This window comes from Strongylocentrotus purpuratus, unplaced genomic scaffold, assembly GCF_000002235.5.
Source record: "Strongylocentrotus purpuratus isolate Spur 01 unplaced genomic scaffold, Spur_5.0 spur5_scaffold_21, whole genome shotgun sequence".
Taxonomy (NCBI): domain Eukaryota; kingdom Metazoa; phylum Echinodermata; class Echinoidea; order Camarodonta; family Strongylocentrotidae; genus Strongylocentrotus; species Strongylocentrotus purpuratus.
Genome location: NW_022145607.1, coordinates 9,544,050 through 9,564,300, shown reverse-complemented (window position 1 = coordinate 9,564,300; position 20,251 = coordinate 9,544,050). Strand labels below are relative to the sequence as shown.

General features: G+C 37.9%; 1 protein-coding gene across 1 annotated transcript; it reads right to left on the bottom strand.

Moving 5' to 3' along the window:
- Positions 1 to 3,255: 3,255 nt before the first annotated feature.
- Positions 3,256 to 19,883, bottom strand: LOC582625 (aqualysin-1). The gene is made up of 8 exons (XM_030995071.1): positions 19,584 to 19,883; positions 18,956 to 19,096; positions 15,972 to 16,101; positions 14,187 to 14,299; positions 13,159 to 13,300; positions 6,446 to 6,633; positions 4,944 to 5,115; positions 3,256 to 3,718 (listed from the first exon to the last, which is right to left on the bottom strand). The coding sequence occupies exons 1-8, from the start codon at positions 19,698 to 19,700 to the stop codon at positions 3,579 to 3,581; spliced, it is 1,143 nt and encodes a 380-aa protein (XP_030850931.1). The 5' UTR covers positions 19,701 to 19,883; the 3' UTR covers positions 3,256 to 3,578.
- Between the last annotated feature and the right edge of the window lie 368 nt (positions 19,884 to 20,251).

Sequence of the window (20,251 nt, the reverse complement as noted above, 5' to 3'; positions counted from 1 at the left end):
ACCCTAAAGTAAAGCGTAAGAATTTTTATTTGGGATTTTTCGTTAATTACTAATTAAGTAGCATGTTTTGTAAAATGGAACATGTGATTATGTAATTGTAATTTAAAAAAACATCTTTTAAGATCAAACTGGTTTATTCCGATTAGGATGAAAACCAAACTGACAGAAAAACAGGGTCGACGTCCCACGGCGGCCAACTCTCTCTCTTTTTGTATTCGAACCTATGGATCGAACGCCCGAAGTTGTGTGGATGCACGTGTTCGGTGGTGTGCTGTGTGTGCGTGCGCGCGTATGTGTATGTGTGTATAACTATGTACCTCTGTAATTTCGTGTGCTAACTCTTCGTGCAAAATCGGCATTTATTGTTAAAGGAAACTATTTTCCAGACTCTTTTCAATCGTGACATAATTCGACCCTCGTTACACTCCATTCAATAAAGACCTACTTATATCTTAAAACGAGAGCATTATTACCAATTAAAATCAGTCCCGTCATAATAGTCTAAAGGAAGTACAGAGCTAACAACTTAATGGTTCCTCTCTAACCTTTCAGACCATGTAGAGCAAGTCGAAAATATACTACGTTCATGTCATTATGTATCTCACAGCACACTACATCATGAACGATCCATGGATCTTTTCAGTGTAACCATTCAGACTACTACTAATGATGACAATAGTAGTAGTAATGATACAAATATTGATAATAATAATATTAATAGCTACATTTATGTTGTGCATGATTGTATCTAACCAGGGGAATGCTCAATGTGAGCATTCATCGAGGATTAAATTCCTACTAGATACCCATTTACTAGTGGAGATTTACAAGTGGAAATACTCAACTCAATAGAATTTTACTATTGCAAAAGAAAGCAATACGAATCATTTGTCACCCCAATTTTCGCGCTCATACTAATGAACTCTTTCACGCAAATAATGTTTTGAAGATTCATGACTTATTTTCCTATAACTTGGGTATATTTATGTATGTACACTAGAAAAAAAAATCGCCACAAGTTCTCTCAAATATGTTAAACAAAAATTCTGAATTTCATAGTTATCCCACGAGAACAGCAAAATGTTATCACCTACCAAAGCCAAGAACGGTATTTTCCAGCAGGATTTTTACTTTCACTGGCCCAAATATTAGAATGCCCTTCCTGGCACATTAAAAGAAAAAAACCTCATTAAGTGGTTTCAAAAATGCCCTCAAGCACTTTTTGTTGCAAACTAATCAGAATAAGCAATTCCCCTCTCCCTCTCGGTCTCCCTCTACCCCTATCTCCGTCTTCTTTTTCTCTTTCTGCATGTTTTCCCCCTTTTTCTGTCTGTTTTTACTCTCTCATTCTTATTTTCTTCATTTATCATCATGTCATTCTGCTAATGTTTGTGATTTGTTTTTGTCTCGTTTAATTGTTAGTTTTGTATTGTCTGTCATGTTTTTTCGATTCCGTAATTTTTTTCAAAATTAAGTTATAAATGTATAAAGTATAATTATTATTGTGCGAACCTACGTCTAACAAGCTTTGCTTTCAAGTAGGTTCGTTTTTTTTTTCATTTCCTGTAATTTCCTGTAATAATATCTTGTCAAAAGACGTAAGTGCTGTGATGGGGCTCGAACCGCGAACCATGTGATCTACAGTCCGATGACATATTCACTAGACCACGACACCTAATAGAAAAGAATAATAATAATGATAAAGAAGAAGGAAAAGAAAAAAGAATCTAAATTCATACGTATAGTGCCTAATACGAAAGATAAGTCTATAAATTTGTACGGATATTTCTGTTAAGTATCCCGTCATCGAAATTCATTTACAAGATGTGCACGTCATCTATATTCGTTGGGAACTATTTGAACCATATCATAATCGTAATTGGATAAGGCTTTCATTCTTTCAAGACCCCATTGCTCTCCTGGGTATGGAGTGTCAAATGTAGATTAATGTCTTGCCAAAGTAATATGTGATTTTCTATTCATTCATATTTTCTTCTTTCTATAACTCCATTAAATAATTACCATCATTAAATAGTGCTGTCTTTTCATCTTGCATCATACCAAAATCAAAGAAATTAATAAAGGCTGGGAAAGGAAAACGTTAATTATTTCTTTGGTTTTATTTCTGCGTTAAAAAAATAAAAATTCAAACTACAATTATAAAAATCGAACAATAACAATGAATGAAATGTTTGCAAAAGTAATTAAATAGAAAATCAAGTACAAAAATAAACTTATACGAAGCATACAAATGAGATAATAAATATATGGTAAATATTTTCAATAAATTAAAGAGGTCATTTATAACGCAGGAGACCGCCATCATGAGCGGTTAGGCTGGAGATGGATAGCGGCCTCGTTACCCTATATATATATATATATATATATATAACCCCATCTCCTACCCGCACCAACCAAAAGCTGAATTTCTGGCTGAAATTACATGATCATCAGCTCCATTTTATTTTTGTCCAATAATGACATGGTAATTCATTGTGGGATATAACATATTGCGTTTTACATTAAAATCTGTATAAAAAGACATCAAAAGCATGACCTTGAAATATGAAATATTTACATTCAAATCTGTTTAAAATTGGAAAAACATAACATCGACACAATGCACAATATACAGTAAAAAGGCCCTAAGATTAGTACACAGTACCCCCGATCCCTGCACCCCCCCCCCCCGAATATCATCCCAAGCCGGTGTACGCCTAAAGAGACAGAGACGGTGATAAATAACGAGACAAAGATAGGGAGATAGGAAGAGGAAGATCAATATAGAGAGACATGAACTTGAAGAGAGACAGAGAGAGACGGAGAGAAAAGAAAGAGAGGTAGAGAGAAACAGAGAGAAAAGAAAGAGGTAGAGAGAGAAAGGGGAGAGGTGGAAGGGAAGGATCGAGACAGGGGCAGAGAAGGAATCCCAACCCACAGTTCGGGGAAACCCGAATTCAGAGATATTGCACATAGTTCATACACAGGCTATATTTTAAACGTGATGATAGACGTGTAAGCCATTCCAAGTAAAAACAATACATGAACGCATAGGTATGCAGGTATGCAAATCTCCCTCGCATTTAACAGTATTTAATTCATCCAAAATTTTAAAAAAGTGCAACCGCAAACTTTAACATAAACGAAGAACCAATCTTATCGTGAAAAAAGAACAATATTACAGCTAGGTGTATTTTTATTGCTATTATTAAACAAATAAGAACAATTCCGCCCTACTTGTTATGGTGTATTTGCTATAATGATATGTACCCCCCCCCCCCCCTCAAAAAAAAAGGAGAATTGTGAAGGTTAACTAATAGTATACTTTCTCAAACTTACACTTCATGGTTTCGTTAATTATCCAGAGTGTCCCTGAAAGGAGAAAGTTTGTCAGTAAATTTCTTAAGAATTCCAAATAGATTATCAATAATACAACAGAGGTCCTACGTGTGTTCATTGAGCTATCTACGTTCTATATGATGGAGAAATGAGAAGTGTATCGTAATTACGACAGCATTAAAATAAAATCCGCCCTGGATTACCGCGTCACGTCTATCAAATGAGGCTGTTGCTGGATCCTATGGTACGTAAAGGAGGCGATTCGGAGAATCGTATCCAGGATCAGTGACCAAGTCTTTTGTGGACATCTCTATGACTTTTGCTGCGAGTTCTGCCGGTGTCAGGTTGGGATTGTTAGCCAGAAGGATAGCAACAGCACCTACATCATGTAAACAATTACACCAAAATTAGAGTTCAAGTTTAACAGTGCCTATATTTTAAAAACATTGACAAGGGATTGAGTTTGTTTAACATCGCCTTTTTTTTTAAACGAGAGAGAAATTTAGGAGTTTTAAAATGTTTGTCACGCCTATTTTTTAAATATTGACAAAAATCCGGGGTTTCAAATGTTAATCTACACTGTCAAATGGTTAAACTGCACAATTACTCGTAACGAACACAGAACAATCCACATTTCGACAAAGCAATCACATAGCCATGCGATCCTTACGTAATACCTATTCATCAGTATGAATGAATAGATCATCCCCCCTCCCCCCTGATGAATAGTATCAACAGATCGACACCCATGCACATAGCTCCGTTAAGTCTCATTTGACAACGCCCCCTATCGTCAGAGTCCAGCAGCCTATAAACATGTTAGCCTATGGACTTTACCCCCAAAAATCGTTAAAATTCATTTTTTTTTGTTTAAACGAAAAGCACATCCACCCTGACGTACGTTGACACTAGCTCTTTCATTGGAACCCTCATGTCCCATTGACTTTTGAAACTTCACCCACCGTAATTTGATCAAAATAGGTCGCAAGCTCGCCATTGCATAACGCATGTGTCAAGTCCAACTTTGAACGCAAATTTACGACGCGATTATAAGATTATAAGGTCAAGCACACGAAGGATAAGAAGCATGAATTATCATAGATCAGTTCTGCTTGGTGGTCCACTTCAGCCAACCCCCCCCCCCCCCCCCACAGTAATTTTGCCGAGGTAAGCAAAAACATGAATATTCATGACACACCATGGACTATTCGATTATTAACAGAGGGGTGCAATGATGCACCACATCAAACTCCCCTACTTTCAGTCAAGTATTTCATTGTATTATGTAGTTTGGTAGGTTTATTTTACTAACTGTTTAATCATCATATATCAATGGTAGTTTAAAGATATGGAAAAGGTTCTTGTATTTTATATTTAGCAAAGCAATCTCACATACAAAATCACTATCAAGTGTCGTCTGATCCGCCGATTGCCGTCTGCTATATACGTTCTATAGACGGCGAACTAGCTACGTTTGCGCTGGCGAAAACGAGACAACCGGAGCAATATGATCAATAAGTTGAGATTCATTGTAATGTTGTTTGTTTATTTTGTTGGTTGTCTTCTTGTTTTGTTGTTGTTTCATTAAGTGAAAGAGTACTCACCTGTGACGTGGGGACAAGCCATTGATGTACCACTGAATGTTCGTGTCTCCTCTATACCTCCGATATATGCACTTGGGATGTCCACACCAGGGGCAAAGACATCCACACACTCTCCATAGTTGGAGAAATAGGCCCGTTCATCGTCTACAGCTGTAGCCCCGACAGTTATCACCTGCAATAATTAACAGAAGCGATCGATCGAGACCAGATTAATAACTTTAGTCACATTTGTATTTTACAATGTAATTATTAATACCCGTTTATTTCGAGTTATTTATTTCACTTAATCAAAAATAACATAATTGAACATAATGAACAATGGTTATCCTTTTAACTAAACATACAATATAGAAAAATAATGTACATGATAATAGTTATAACAGAGAATACAATCATATAAATCAATCAATAAAGTGGGGTATCTACTAAAAAGCAAAGCTTGTATTATGTAGGTCCCGGTTCATAGGTTTGTGCATAAATAAGGGTATCTGAATTAACATATTTACAAAAGCATATGATAACATGAGGGTTATCTTTAAGTGACACATTTTACTGAACATATCGTAAACAATTGAAAAAAGGAAGAGTACTGTGCTTCCCTTCGCATAAACAAATATATATATATATATATACATTAAATAAAATGATCAGTGCTAATTTTAGCGCTACTTTTGCGGAGGGAAAGAATAATTGCAAGGAAAAAAATTCAGAAAAGAGAACAGGTACGAACATGATAATAGTTATAACAGAGAATACAATCATATAAATCAATCAATAAAGTGGGTATCTACTAAAAGCAAAGCTTGTATTATGTAGGTCCCGGTTCATAGGTTTGTGCATAAATAAGGGTATCTGAATTAACATATTTACAAAAGCATATGATAACATGAGGGTTATCTTTAAGTGACACATTTTACTGAACATATCGTAAACAATTGAAAAAAGGAAGAGTACTGTGCTTCCCTTCGCATAAACAAATATATATATATATATATATACATTAAATAAAATGATCAGTGCTAATTTTAGCGCTACTATTGCGGAGGGAAAGAATAATTGCAAGGAAAAAAATTCAGAAAAGAGAACAGGTACGAAAGGAAAGATGAATAACGGTGCACACGCTCTGCTCCCGGGGAGTATCCCATGGGGTATTCCGGCGTACCTACCGGTTTCCTTAAATACATGGGTAGAGAGAAGTAATGAATGCCTTGCTTATATCAGGACTTTCAGTGCCGTGTCGAAAGTCGAACCAACGACCTACGCATTTCCACTCGACCTCTAAGGAAGGTGTTACGATTGCATGTTCTACAAAAAAAAAACTATTACCAAGATGAATATATGAACACACACGTAAATGTGCATATCCTTTTTTCTTTGTGTACATGTATGGCAAATTAGGGTTTTTTCGGGGGAGGGGCTGGGGCCACTTCTTTCAGTCCCATCCAGCCCCCCCCCCCCCCTTTCCCGTTCACCTTCGCCCGACTAAGATTGGATGGACCCACCTGTTCGACCCCGGCAGGTGAGTATCGGCATGCATCATCATCGGAGTTACCAGCGGCTGCCACTACAGTGATCCCGGCATCGATGATGAGAGACTTCAGGGCATCATCTAATGCATTGTTGCGGCCGCCTCCAAGCGACATGGATGCTACCGCTGGCTTTTGGCCAGATGTCGCCACAAAATCAACACCTGAAGTGAAAATGAGATGATAATAATAAACTTTTAAAAAATAATTTTGTATACAGTCAAATATGTCTCGTTGGCCACCTCTCCATCTCTTCATAAAGGCCGTCTGTCTTTAGTGGCCATGTGTTTTGTCTCATTCAAGAAAGAAACTGTTGTACATTGCGTATACAAAAAAGTGTACCCAACTTTAAAACTTTAAAAATGTATAACCATATATGACCTTGAATCATATTCAAAGGGAAAGCGTAACTTAAACCCTGTGTAATGATACCATATTCATATTTGAGCTGCCACGTATGACTGAGCAGCAGGTTTTTCAAAAAGTATTGTCAAAATCCTCTTGTACCAAGTTTGAGCTAAAGCAATATTATTTACATTGACCGTCAGGCAGTTAAAATGCTTATGACAAGCAAAATGTAGGACATTCTGTTCATTAAATATGATTACAATCTTGACTTCATTCGCATCCCTTGTTTCTTCTCATTAGTGAATAAAATGGATTAAACTGAGCGCCTTATACGTTTTATTCCAGCCAATGCCAATATTGGCTTTGTAATCTTTTTCGTGTTGGTTTATAATACGCACAACCAGCCAGCCCGTGTATTGTTATAATTAATTAATGAACTGTCTCCGTGTTTTTTTAAAGTGGAGCTGAATTGGTATGATCGTATTTTATTTAAATTTTTTTTTACATATTTTGGGGTCTAAAATTACCTTCATAGCAATTTTAAGTTCCTAAACGAAACTAGAAATATCATAACTAAAAATAAGAGCAATCACCATGCACTTTGAAGACATTTGCAGTCTTAAACAGAGCGCTTAGAGACTGTAGAGCGCTTAGAGACTTCTGATAAAGCAAATTCAATTCAATTCAAAAAGAGTTTATTCAGCAAATGATTAGCAGCCAAAGGCTGAATTGCACATTTGTTACATTTAAAGATATACAAAATAAATTATTGAAAATAGATACATACAAACAAAATTGCAAAGTGCACGTTACAAACCAATAGTAAATGTTAAAAGTTTAAAAAGTGATGAGTGGCAGTGGGCATTCTCGTGGTGATGGGCACACATGTCCAGGAGGTGGGCCCTTCCCCTTCAAAAAAATAATTCATCAAACGACCCCCTCCCCCCCCCCTATAACTATAACTAGATCCGATTATTATTATTATTATTATTAAACAAGAACTTATTCGCTATTTGAAATAAACACCCTATGCTCCTTATGCGTGTGATCAATGCCACAGCAGACCAGTGAGCAGAAATGGTTTAGCTATGAGACAAGAAGTTAGTAGGCTGTTCAAAATAATTCATAGATTGAAACAAGGTTCTGTGAAAGCCTAGATACAATGCATAATTCTAAACAATAAAGAACTGAAGCACGAGGCATAATTCAACTTTTACAAGGATTTAAGCCACAGAGGCACATGCATATGACCTGACTCACAGTCGTTCCATCAGTCCAAACTTGGAACAAGGCAATTTGGACAACACCTTTTACAGACCCTGGTGTTCAGACACCCGTGGAAGAAATATCATGAATATCATTGGACAGAAAAAAGGTTACTCATTCTATGAAATAGATTTTGAAGTCATATTGGTCATGACTTTTTAATTAGGAGCTACCGAAGTTGGGTACACTTTTTTGTATACGCACTGTATAACCTCTCTAAGAAGGCTACCTGTCTGCAGTGCCACTGTTTTTCTTCTGTTTCCCATGGGTGATCTTAATAGACAGGTTTGACTGTATAAATATGTGATTTTCGATTTAACATGTTTAATATTCCTATCAGCTTCAAACACGATCAAAATGCCTCGTTAGTCACTTTCTGAAATGTGCGTACATAAACATTATTTCTACGGAGAATTCGATAAGGTATCATTTGAAAATGCCCTTGAGTTCATTTATTTGTGTATTGATATATACACTCACGCGCAAACGCCCCCCCCCCCACACACACACACATATATATATACTGTTAAAGCATGTGTATGCTACTATGCGTGTCAACTAGAAGACCTACGTCCCTGTCAACGTCCTTAAGTCATAACTAACAGTAATGAGGATTAAAGATACCATGTCCCTTTTGCAGCAAACATAAAATTCTGTAGAACTTTGCAGGAATTATGAATATGTCATATATGTCTTATCTGTGAAATTTAAACGTTAGCAGTGTCCTAATATTCAAATTATTCAAGGAAACCCGTTTACTTGCTAGACTTCACTGTCAGACACTAAGGCCAAAGAGATTGCCACGCCAGGTCTCGGGACTGTATGTCGCAGCGGTATACTCACCTCCAAACAGCACCTCTGATGCCTTGCTCATAGATCACGTGATAGACACCATTGATCAGCTCAAATCCAAACATCCCTTTGCAGGATTCATTGTGCTCGGCGATTTTAACAAACTCGATACAGCACAGATCAGTCGAAACTGCAGTCTCAAACAGGTTGTCGACAAGCCAACGAGAGAAAACGCCATATTAGACAAGATTCTAACCAGCTTGGCCAAGTATTACAACAGCCCACAGATAATGTCCCCTGTTGGAATGAGTGACCACAATGCAGTCCTGTGGTCACCGAAACAGCATATTCCGCGCAATTCGAACACAAGTACAAAGCGCGTTGTTCGCCCGATTCGCGACTCGGACACCCGAAGTTTCGGCAGGTGGATTTCTGATCACAACTGGTCAGAGGTCACCGAGGCAAAGTCCACATCGGAAAAGTGTGATGCCTTCTACTCTACCCTAAAGTCATCAGTCGACCGACATTTCCATCTAAAACCGTAAAAGTGCACCATAAAGATAAACCTTGGATCACTTCTGTGATAAAAAAGGAGATCGCAGATCGCCAGAAGTTTTTCAATCAAGGTGAGAATGTCAAGCGTAAACAGAGTAGAAACAAGATTATCCGTAGCATCAATCTCGCAAAGAGGCAATTCTATCATGACCGTGTACTACGCCTCAAACGCGATGATCCGGCGTCGTGGTACCAGAACATCAAGGTGATGACGTCATCATCACGAGCTGACCAAGTCATATTGGTTCCTGGAATCGATCAGACCCAGTCACATTCTATTGCAAATGCTATCAACACCAAATTCGCGAAAGTCGCGAGTGACATCGCCCCTCTTAATCTGGCACAACTTCCGTCGTACCAACCTTGCAAGCAACCACTCAAAGTTCAACCTTGGGAGGTATTTAAAGAGCTTGCTAAAGTTCAGTCCGGAAAATCAAGCGGTCCTGACGGAATCCCTGCAAAAGTTGTAAAGTTGTTTGCCATTGAACTCAGTACGCCATTATGTCAGGTTCTCAACAGCTCATTCGCAGAGCATGTGGTACCGAAACAGTGGAAGAAAGCTATTGTAGCTCCAATACCAAAAGAGCAACCGGCATCTATCGAGAGCCTACGTCCCATAGCGTTGACTGATCACTTCGCCAAAATTGCTGAACATTTCATAGTAAAGAGCCTTCTCGAAGATGTGAACCCCAATCTTGACTCTAAACAGTTTGGTAGTAGATCAGGCATGTCACCAGCCATTGCCTGGTTGATATCATAAATTTTCTAACGAAGAATGCAGATAGGTTAGGGTCTGTTACAACGGTAATTGTTACCGACTTTACAAAAGCTTTCGATAGGGTAGATCATTCAGTAATTATAGCCAACTCTGCGAAATGTGTCCCTCCTCCAGTGTTGTGCCATGGATTGTTGACTTCCTCAGTGACCGCACCCAGTGTGTTAGATATCGTGGTTGTCTGTCAGAATGGACTCCTATCAAAGCTGGAGTCCCCCAAGGAACTAAGCTGGGCCCAGTTCTTTTTCTCATTTTGATCAATGACGCTCTTACATCATCCGGCCTGGCCCACTGGAAATACGTGGATGACATGACAATCGCTGAATCTATCACACGGGGCGCGATCAGTGAGGTACAACCTACACTCGATAATCTGGTGCAGTGGTGTGATGAAAATAACATGCGTCTGAATGTTAAGAAATGTCACACCATGAGGGTGTACTTTGGTAAGACTGACCTACCACCCTTAAGCGTAACACTTGCAGATCACTCCCTGAACCAGGTTAAATCAGTGAAAATACTTGGGGTCACGGTACAATCAGATTTGAAATGGGGAGAACATGTTCAAGAAATGGTGCGTAAAGCAAACAAGAGAATGTATATGTTAAGCGCCTTACTTCCGTTTCGGATCCCAGTCTGTGATTTGTTGACCATTTATACAGGTTTCATTCGCCCCCTTGTTGAGTATGCTACCCCCGTTTGGCACCCAGGTCTTACCTCTTTCCAAACTAGTCAAATTGAGAGAGTGCAAAAACGTGCCCTTCGTTTGATCATGGGTTCAGCTTATTCATCTTACGATGAAGCGCTGGACCACACACGTCTTGAGAAACTCGAAGTTAGAAGGGATCATCTTTGTAAGAAATTTGCCCAGGCCCTCACGAAATCTAGCCACTTCAATAGCTGGTTACCCCTTAGGAGACAACATGAAGGTTCCCGATCACTTAGAAATAAAACCCACTACCAACAAATGCGCTGTAGGACAGAAAGGTACAGAAAAAGCCCCATCCCTTTCTTGATTGACATACTAAACAATACCTCATGAAAAATCAAATAATCATATGATTGCCTTAGATGAATTTGTTTTGTTAAAAACAAATTCATTGATATTATCAAGATTGTGGATATTGGTGAACACTGTTATCGATGAATATAGTTATTAGGGATGATGTTCGGTTTACACATACCTTAGATTTGGATATTGATGAATCTTGACTTTTTATTCACCTCCTTAAATTTTCTCTCTTTTACTATATTACTCTTTCTCTCCTTCTATTATTCCTTCACTCACATACTACCTTTTCTATCTTATTCCTCCCCCTCTCTCTCTCTCTCGCTCTCCCACTTCATATACATATTATGATATACACATCTGCCTTTGCTGTTGTATTGCCTAATTCCTCGCATCCTACATTCTACATATATATATATGATGTTTTAAATGTAAATAATAGCCTAATTGTATCTATTTGGACTCTGTATAGTGTACAAGTATAATTTATCTAATTTCACTTTTAAGTATTATTTTAAGCATACAACCTTTTAAATGGTGAATTGTATTTTAATTTAACAATATTCACATATCAATATATCATGTATTCCTTGTACCTGGTTTGCTCTCTCATCTGACGATGAAGCATTCAAAAACACATACCTAGAGCCTTATTTCTGGCTTTCGTTACTCCTGATTCTTAGTTTTTACATTATGGTATTTTTTCTTCCAACACTAGTTCTTCCTCTCTGACTCCCACCTTTTTTCTCTCCCTTCTTGATTATCTCTCTCCCTCTCTCAACCTGATCATCTATTAATCTATGTGCCTTTATACCATCTGATAATCCTAGCTATTTCGGTTTAAAATGTAAAAGAATATTAGTTGAATATTATTGCGTTACTTATTTTGAATGCAGTTATTATTTTGTGTAATGCTTTTTACAATGTTCATTATAATCTGTTTTTATGTCAAAGATTTGTAAAAAAATCGTGCAATTCAGCCTTTGGGCTGCAATGTGATTTTTTGAATAAATAAACCATTATATATATTGAGTGACTGACTTGGTTTTTTTTGGTAATAACATACATAAAATAGTTATAAAGGGTACATGAGCATTTTTATAGATCAATAACCCACTTCTTATAATGGCCAAAATTAAATTGATTGAATCTTTGCGCAGCACAAAACGTACGACCATTCGGTACAATGGTCTAAAAATCAGACTATTACTTACTGACTTGGTAGCACTTAAGTCGATTCGACAACAATTAGTCGTTACTTTCCCACTTAGACATTTTCAAGCCCCCCCCCCTCATTTTTTTAAAGAAAGTTCTTAATTAGTATTTTCTTTCAAATGCCGTTGGAATTTAATCTTTTCATTTTTTGACCTGCAAAGCGGGGGATAGGGTAGGGGGCAGCCCCCACAAATAAAAGCAAACACAAAAAATGCCTTGTACAATAATGCACGACCGTACAGAGGAATTTTTCCTCTTGAGGACCGGGGAAAATGCAATGAATTATTGATAATTTATTGCACTTCGTTTTTTATTCGTGGGGGGCTGCCCCCTACCCTAGCCCCCGCTGCGTACAGTCATGATTCAATGACAAAGCAATAGCCTCTTAACCGTGAGGCCCCATGACCATAACCGTGTCGATGTGCTATATTAGTGCCCTTTTGCGAGGCATTAATCCTCATTATTGTCAGTTATAAAGGACGCAGGTCCCCTAGTTGATATTAAAAAGCATAGTAGCGTGCACATGCTTTAGCAGTCACGCAAAACAAACGCTCGAAAAATAATATTCAATACGATCTGAGAATGTATACTATTATCTAGATCTATTAGGAATAAATCATTTTCAAAATCATTCCATAAATTTGGGTGAAAAAAAATATTCCACCTTTATGACCAACAGTGTATTTTTGTATTTATATAGATATATGACTACACATTTGAATTACGTACCTGCAACGACCCCGCTCCATGAGCCACTTCCACGACAGTTTAATACCCTTACACCAAACAGATTGACACCTTTGGCCACTCCGTACAGGCTACTCCCTACTGTCCCAGCACAATGGGTTCCATGACCTTGACAGTCAATTCCCTGTGGCAAAAACAATAACCACGGTAATGTCAACCACATCAATCTACCTGGTCGAAAATACACTCGTGATGAGATTTTACATTAAATTCAGGAATCGATCATGAATAATCAAACGAAATCGGGAGCATTCAGAGGCTAATTTGCCACAACAAGCAGGGTAAATAGTATAAATTTATTGACTGCTATGATAGGCATCGCTGTTTCTATAGGCTCATGGGGACGTTACATGCTGCTAGGTCATCGGCAGGATGTAACGTCCCCTAGAACCAGTATAGAAACAGTTATGCTTCAAATATTACAGCAATCCATGCAATCATAAATCTTTTATATACCGAATTCACAAACAGATCTACAAAGAATTCTTATCTCATCCTTTTCTTGAGTAAAGACTGGTTAAAACATCACAGAAAATCTGAGACTGTCTGTAAATGTTTGCTAGAACTGCATTGTATTTTGTATCCGCGCTCACACAAAGAGACTGTTTACACGTTTCTAGAAGGTTCAGTTTCTGCCCTTTCATATGACAACTCAATCAGGAAAAATGAGCAAGGAATGACAAAGTTCTCTTCGTTTAAAGTGATGCTTGCATTTCCATAATTTGATTAAACGAATTCGTTTTCACTGACTGCCTGCCGTAGCAACAAACGGAATTGACAAAAGACTTAACTCCGTTTCGTCGACAATTAGCCGTATACGAAAGACTTCATGCAGAGGAGTGGAGAGTGTGCACTGCAAATCGCAGAGTCGTAATTAGTCCAGTGACTGGGGTAATAATAATACTGTAGCGCTTTGGTCTGATAATTTTATTATTACTATTATTATAATCATTACTATTATTATTATTGTTTGCAGTGGTAGTAGTAGAAGTGTGGATGAGAACACTTACGTAATCCCCTTGACCAACGGAATCAAAGGCAGCCACGGCTCGACCTTCAAAGTAAAGACTATCTGGAGCGATGCCAGTGTCGAGAACATAGACGTTAACGCCTGTGCCATCGCCTATGGGGAGGCGGCCGGAAGAAGACAGGTTGGGAGAAAGAGTTTATAACGGTGCATCAGTTTATTTTTTTATTTTTTTGCCAGGGTTGATATAAGTAAATCGTTACACCACGTTTGTTATATTGGGTAAAACAGAATACATACAAGAAAATTCACTGGTAATATACAATACTTCATTTGAGAAAACCATACCAAAATTGCTGAGAAGTATAACTTATCGAACAACCGACGTAAACATTTTCTTCATAGATGTTTAGTCATTCAGTTCACTGACGCATGTAGGGGCACACATATTCAATATTCAAGATTCAAGATTATTTTATTGGTCCATGTATGCGAACATTACATTGAAATTTAGCTTCCAATTGCTTTTTTGACAGTGAAAATACAAATGATAGAAAATACAATATAACATTTAACAATAGAAAACGATATACATAAATATGGATAATTATTTATAATGTGCACGTGCCCCTCAATTTCATATTGCCTACAATTAACATGAATTAAAATGTCTCATAATATAATATTTCCCGTTAGATCCTCCCCCCCCCCCCATCCTCTAGCTCCCGATCCACAGTCTCCAGTCATCCGTTTAATTGCACTTGATATTCATTGATTTTAAAAACTAACTTTATTTTCATTATTGCTTTGATTCGACAAGGTTATCAAAATTCAAGGCTTGGAAATATTCGAAGTAATGATTATTATAAATTACAAAACGCTTAAATACAGCCCCGGCATAGCACCTAAAGAGCTCTCCGAACGCTGCTGAGATGTGTGAGATCACAGTATGGACATGATTTGCACAAGCAGACGATGTCCCATGACATCTCACATTTTCACTGCCTGTGTTTTCATCTTCTCTTGAGTTCTTTCTCTTACTTCGCTACCGTCAGGCTAAATGTATAATCTATTGCCTCATTCTAAACCCCGCGCATGGTTTTATTTTGATGACAAATGCAGCGATACAAAAATAAAGGAATCTGTCGCTTGTAAACAAAAAAAGACCCCATTGTATATTCAAGCTGCACACTCCGCGGCATGTTCGGCATTTCAAGAGGGAACAAATGCCGTCCTCAATATCATTCCGGGGGGTTTTTAAGTTGAAAGTCTGTTTTCTTTCATTGTTAATTAACCCCTATCCCGTGTATTTACAAGCAAAAGATTTTAGTTATCAGAATCTGGTCATATCCCCTTTTGAATGGTTTGACATGCCATTACATTTATATACACTAAACTCATTATAATTTTACAAATGATAGCTTTGCATTTATGTTCATTCTGTATGGGGTGTCGTCTGCTTGGGCAGTATTGGTCCATATAGTGACGTCATTAAAACATCGTTATTTTTCCGGCAAATCTCTCGTATATCCCAGCTGCTATGAAGGTGGTTGTATTTTTATTTTTATAAATCACCCGATATGTAGTTGAACTAAAACTTGTACGACGGCCATCTGTTAGCTTACCAGTTTCTATTGGTACATATTACTGATTTTCTTTGAATTTCACCTTTAATAGCAGTTACTGAAGTGCAACCAAACGGATAGCTATCGAAAACAGTAACAAATCCAGTAGGAAATATATGATTATGAAGATAGGTTATAAACTTAAATTATTTCTTACTTTCTTGTGACTATCTATGATTGAATTGTGAATTGTTAGTAATTACCTGAAAACTCTGCTCTTCCATTTAAAGGCAACTGTCTCTGGTCAACACGATCTAAGCCCCAGGATGCAACAGCTGATGTACGGACGACGCCATCTTGGGTTATGTACTTTATTTCTTCTCTGGCTAGCAGCTTTAAAAATGGATATATGATTCAGAGGTATTAATACAGCTGATATGAGTGAACCTGGTTACAATAAATCGAGTAACTGTTACTAGATATCGATTTTGTTGAGCACTATGTATTGATAAGGCAAACTCTAAGGTGAATATCATCAAACTTATTGTTTTATCTCTCATCTGACTAGCAGCATAATATATTCAATTAATGGCTTTTAAAGAAGATTACACATTACATATATAAGTGAAGCTCCTTTACAAGAAATCAAATTTATATTATCAAGGGTCATAGTGGTAAAGCAATACGTTTACTATTATGACAACTTATAATTAGGGAAGTATGATAAGAAAATTACTCATGCTTTGATTTCTTCTCGCTTGGATTTTGGTAATGGCCTTTTGTTTAGTTCGCCTCACAACCTACTCGCAAAATTACAAAGATTACAGAATGCTGCTGCTCGTGTCGTGACCCTGTCCAACAAGTACAGTCACATCACACCAGTCCTCAAATCACTCTATTGGTTGCCCGTAGAAAAACGTGTTGTTTTCAAGATTATTTTGCTAATATTTCACTGTATACATGGCTCTGCTCCGCAGTATAACATCGGCTTGATTAAGCATTACTTTCCTTCTAGACAGCTACGTTCTCAAAACTCTGGCTTACTTGTTACTCCTAGGGTTAAAACAAAGTGGGGGGAGCGAACCTTCGCTCATGCTGGGCCTTCGTTATGGAATACTCTCCCTCAATGGGTTAAGAATAGCAGTTCTGCTGAAGTGTTAAAGAACAATCTTAAGAAATATCTGTTTAATTTAGCTTATAATTGATTACTATGGTGGCCCTGAAGGGACATCGCGAATAGACTAAATCGTGAAAAATATGCGATAAAATTCACGATATCGTCAATTTTATCGCATATTTTTCACGAAGAAATTCACGAAATTGACGATATCGTGAACTTTATCGTGAACTTTTCACGATGAAATTGACGTTATCGTGAATTTTATCGTGAAAAGTTCACGATATAAAGTTCACGATATCGTCAATTTTATCGTGTACTCTATCGTGTACTCTATCGTGTACTCTATCGTGTACTCTCCTGACGGGCGCTTCGTAAACAAAACCAGCCCTAGCTGGGGGAGGCAGAGAGAAGGAAAAAAGGGAAAGGGAAAGAGAAGATAAAAGGAAAGAAAGAATAATAAGAAGAAAAGAGGGAAACGGGGGGGGGGGCGAAGGGCTCTTGCCTCCTCCTCACTCCCCCCCCCCCGCCAAAAAATAAATAAGGAGAGAGAGAAGGGAAAGGGAAAGGGAAAGAAAATATAAAAGGAAAGAAAGAAGAGGAAGAAGGAAAGAGGGAAACGGGGGAAGGGCGAAAGGCTCTTACCTCCCCCTCCCCCCTCCCGCCATAAAGGGAAAGAGAAGGGAGAGGGAAAGAAAATATAAAAGGAAAGAAAGAAGAGGAAAAAGAATAAGAAAAGAGGGAAACAGGGGCGAAGGGCTCTTGCCTCCTTTCTTTTCTTTCTTTTCCTTTCTTTCCTATTCTCCCTCTTTTTCGTTTTTCTCTTTCTTTCTTCTCTTTCCCTTTCCTTCTCTCTCTCTCTCTTATTTATTTTTTGGCGGGGGGCGGGGGGACGAGGCAAAAGCCCTTTGCCCCTGTTTCCCTCTTTTCTTCTTCTTCCTCTTCTTTCTTTCCTTTTATCTTCTCTTTCCCTTTCCCTTTCCCTTCTCTCTCTCTCTCTGATTTATTTTTTGGCGGGGGGAGGGGGGGGGGGCAAGAGTCCTTCGCCCTTCCCCCGTTTTCCTCTTTTCTTCTTCTTCCTCTTCTTTCTTTCCTTTTATCTTCTCTTTCCCTTTCCCTTTCCCTTCTCTCTCTCTCTCTCTGATTTATTTTTTGGCGGGGGGGGGGGAGTGAGGAGGAGGCAAGAGCCCTTCGCCCCCCCCCCGTTTCCCTCTTTTCTTCTTATTATTCTTTCTTTCCTTTTATCTTCTCTTTCCCTTTCCCTTTTTTCCTTCTCTCTGTCTCCCCCAGCTAGGGCTGGTTTTGTTTACGAAGCGCCCGTCAGGAGAGTACACGATAGAGTACACGATAGAGTACACGATAAAATTGACGATATCGTGAACTTTATATCGTGAACTTTTCACGATAAAATTCACGATATCGTCAATTTCATCGTGAAAAGTTCACGATAAAGTTCACGATATCGTCAATTTCGTGAATTTCTTCGTGAAAAATATGCGATAAAATTGACGATATCGTGAACTTTATCGCATATTTTTCACGATTTAGTCTATTCGCGATGTCCCTTCAGGGCCACCATAGATTACCATTACCTTTCATGTCTGTACCTTTCCTATCGCACTTTGTATAAATGTATCATGTATGTATTTCATCTTTTGCACAAGCTGCGCCTTGAGCATTTGACTGTCAAGTGGATTTGGCGCCTTATAAATCATATGTATTATTATTATTATTATTATTATTATAAACTTCATAATCTTCTTTTACACAAGATTTATCTCCAGTCGGATCATCACTGTGGTTCGTTATCCCTATAACTGACAGATCTATAAGGGGAAAGAAACGACCCGTCCTCCACGGTCTTTTTTTAACCAAATCGGGCATTTCAAGTACTCAAAAGGTTTGGTTTTTGCTTTTCAGATATTTTACAGCACTAGTACCGAATTATCAGAATATTTGATACGCCCTTAATTCTAAGCACTAGTATTAACTTCATTGACAATATTCAAAAATGCCTTTATTATTGTAGTTGATGTGATGATCATCCCCAGACTTGCCTTTATGGTGCTAAATAGTATCTGCAGCATCGCGTTTCTTACTGTTGTTATCGTAATCACGTTTGCTATTTACCTTTTCGACAGCTCCTTTGGAGAGTTTAGCCGAGAAGCCCTGAATGGCTGTGGTGTACGTATACTCGATATGAGCACCATCGAAGATTCCTGAAACGTCTTCCAAGATCAGTATCTTGATGGGATCAATATCATAACCAGGCTGTGAAGAATGATTAAAATATAAAATCATAAGATTAATAGTCAGTCTCATCTGAGCGATGAGTTTGGTCTCCTGGGCCTTTTGCAATCTCTTTCGAGGGTTCACATTATATAAAACGATCGTCCACAACAAAGAATAACAATGTCGGCAACATTTCAAAACAAACAGCAAAATGAAATGGTAGATTTAAAGAATGAATTGCTGTCAAATTTAAATTCTAAAACAAAAGTCAATGAAAAACGATAAAAGCTTTGACTGGTATTCTAAGATAATGCTTTGATTGTATATGTATAAACGTTATTGTGAACGTTTTAGATATGTGAATTAAAGCTCCCTGGAAGCTAGGGTTAAAACGAAAAGATAAAAATTATGTTGGCAAACCCAGTAGGATATCATAGTCCCAAAATGTACGTCCCTACAAGAATATGAACTGAGCCATTCTTTCTTTTTTTCTAATTATTAATCGGCAGCATTTTGTTTCTCTCACCTGCATCACGATTATGTAGTGGTCATCAATCGACTCTTCTACCGTGTAAAACGTGGCGTTCTTAGCAGTCGCGGCGACCACGAAGGCCGACAATATTACGACGATCAACTTCATCATTCACCTTCCTACCAGCAAAGATACCAGCAAAGATACCAGCAAAGATATCCCGATAAGTTGATATAATAACTTTATTGATTCACTTCTGAGTCTGCTAAAGTTCTGCTTTCCAGTGGCAATAGACTGATGATCCAACAGATATTGGTTTTATACAGAACCCGACAAAAAACTGGCTCATTTCATTTTAGAAATAAATTCTAATCTATGCACTGCCCATATTGTTTGTTCTTGTTTAAAGTGCACACAAAACCCTCAGATTAGGCAGCTGGTACCAGAACACGCCCTAAATACTGGACACAACATTCAATGGGATGATGCCCACATACTATTGAGTTTGAAACGCACTTCTGGTCAAGAATGTTAAAAGAATCCATCTGCATAAAAAGAATTTATCTTTCACTGAATAGGAATTCTTGCTATACATTGCACTGCCCCTATATTTTGTGCACAGAAAGCCCTCAGATTAGGCAGCTGGTACCAGAACACGCCCTAAATACTGGACACAACATTCGATGGGATGATGCCCACATTATTGAGTTTGAAACGCACTT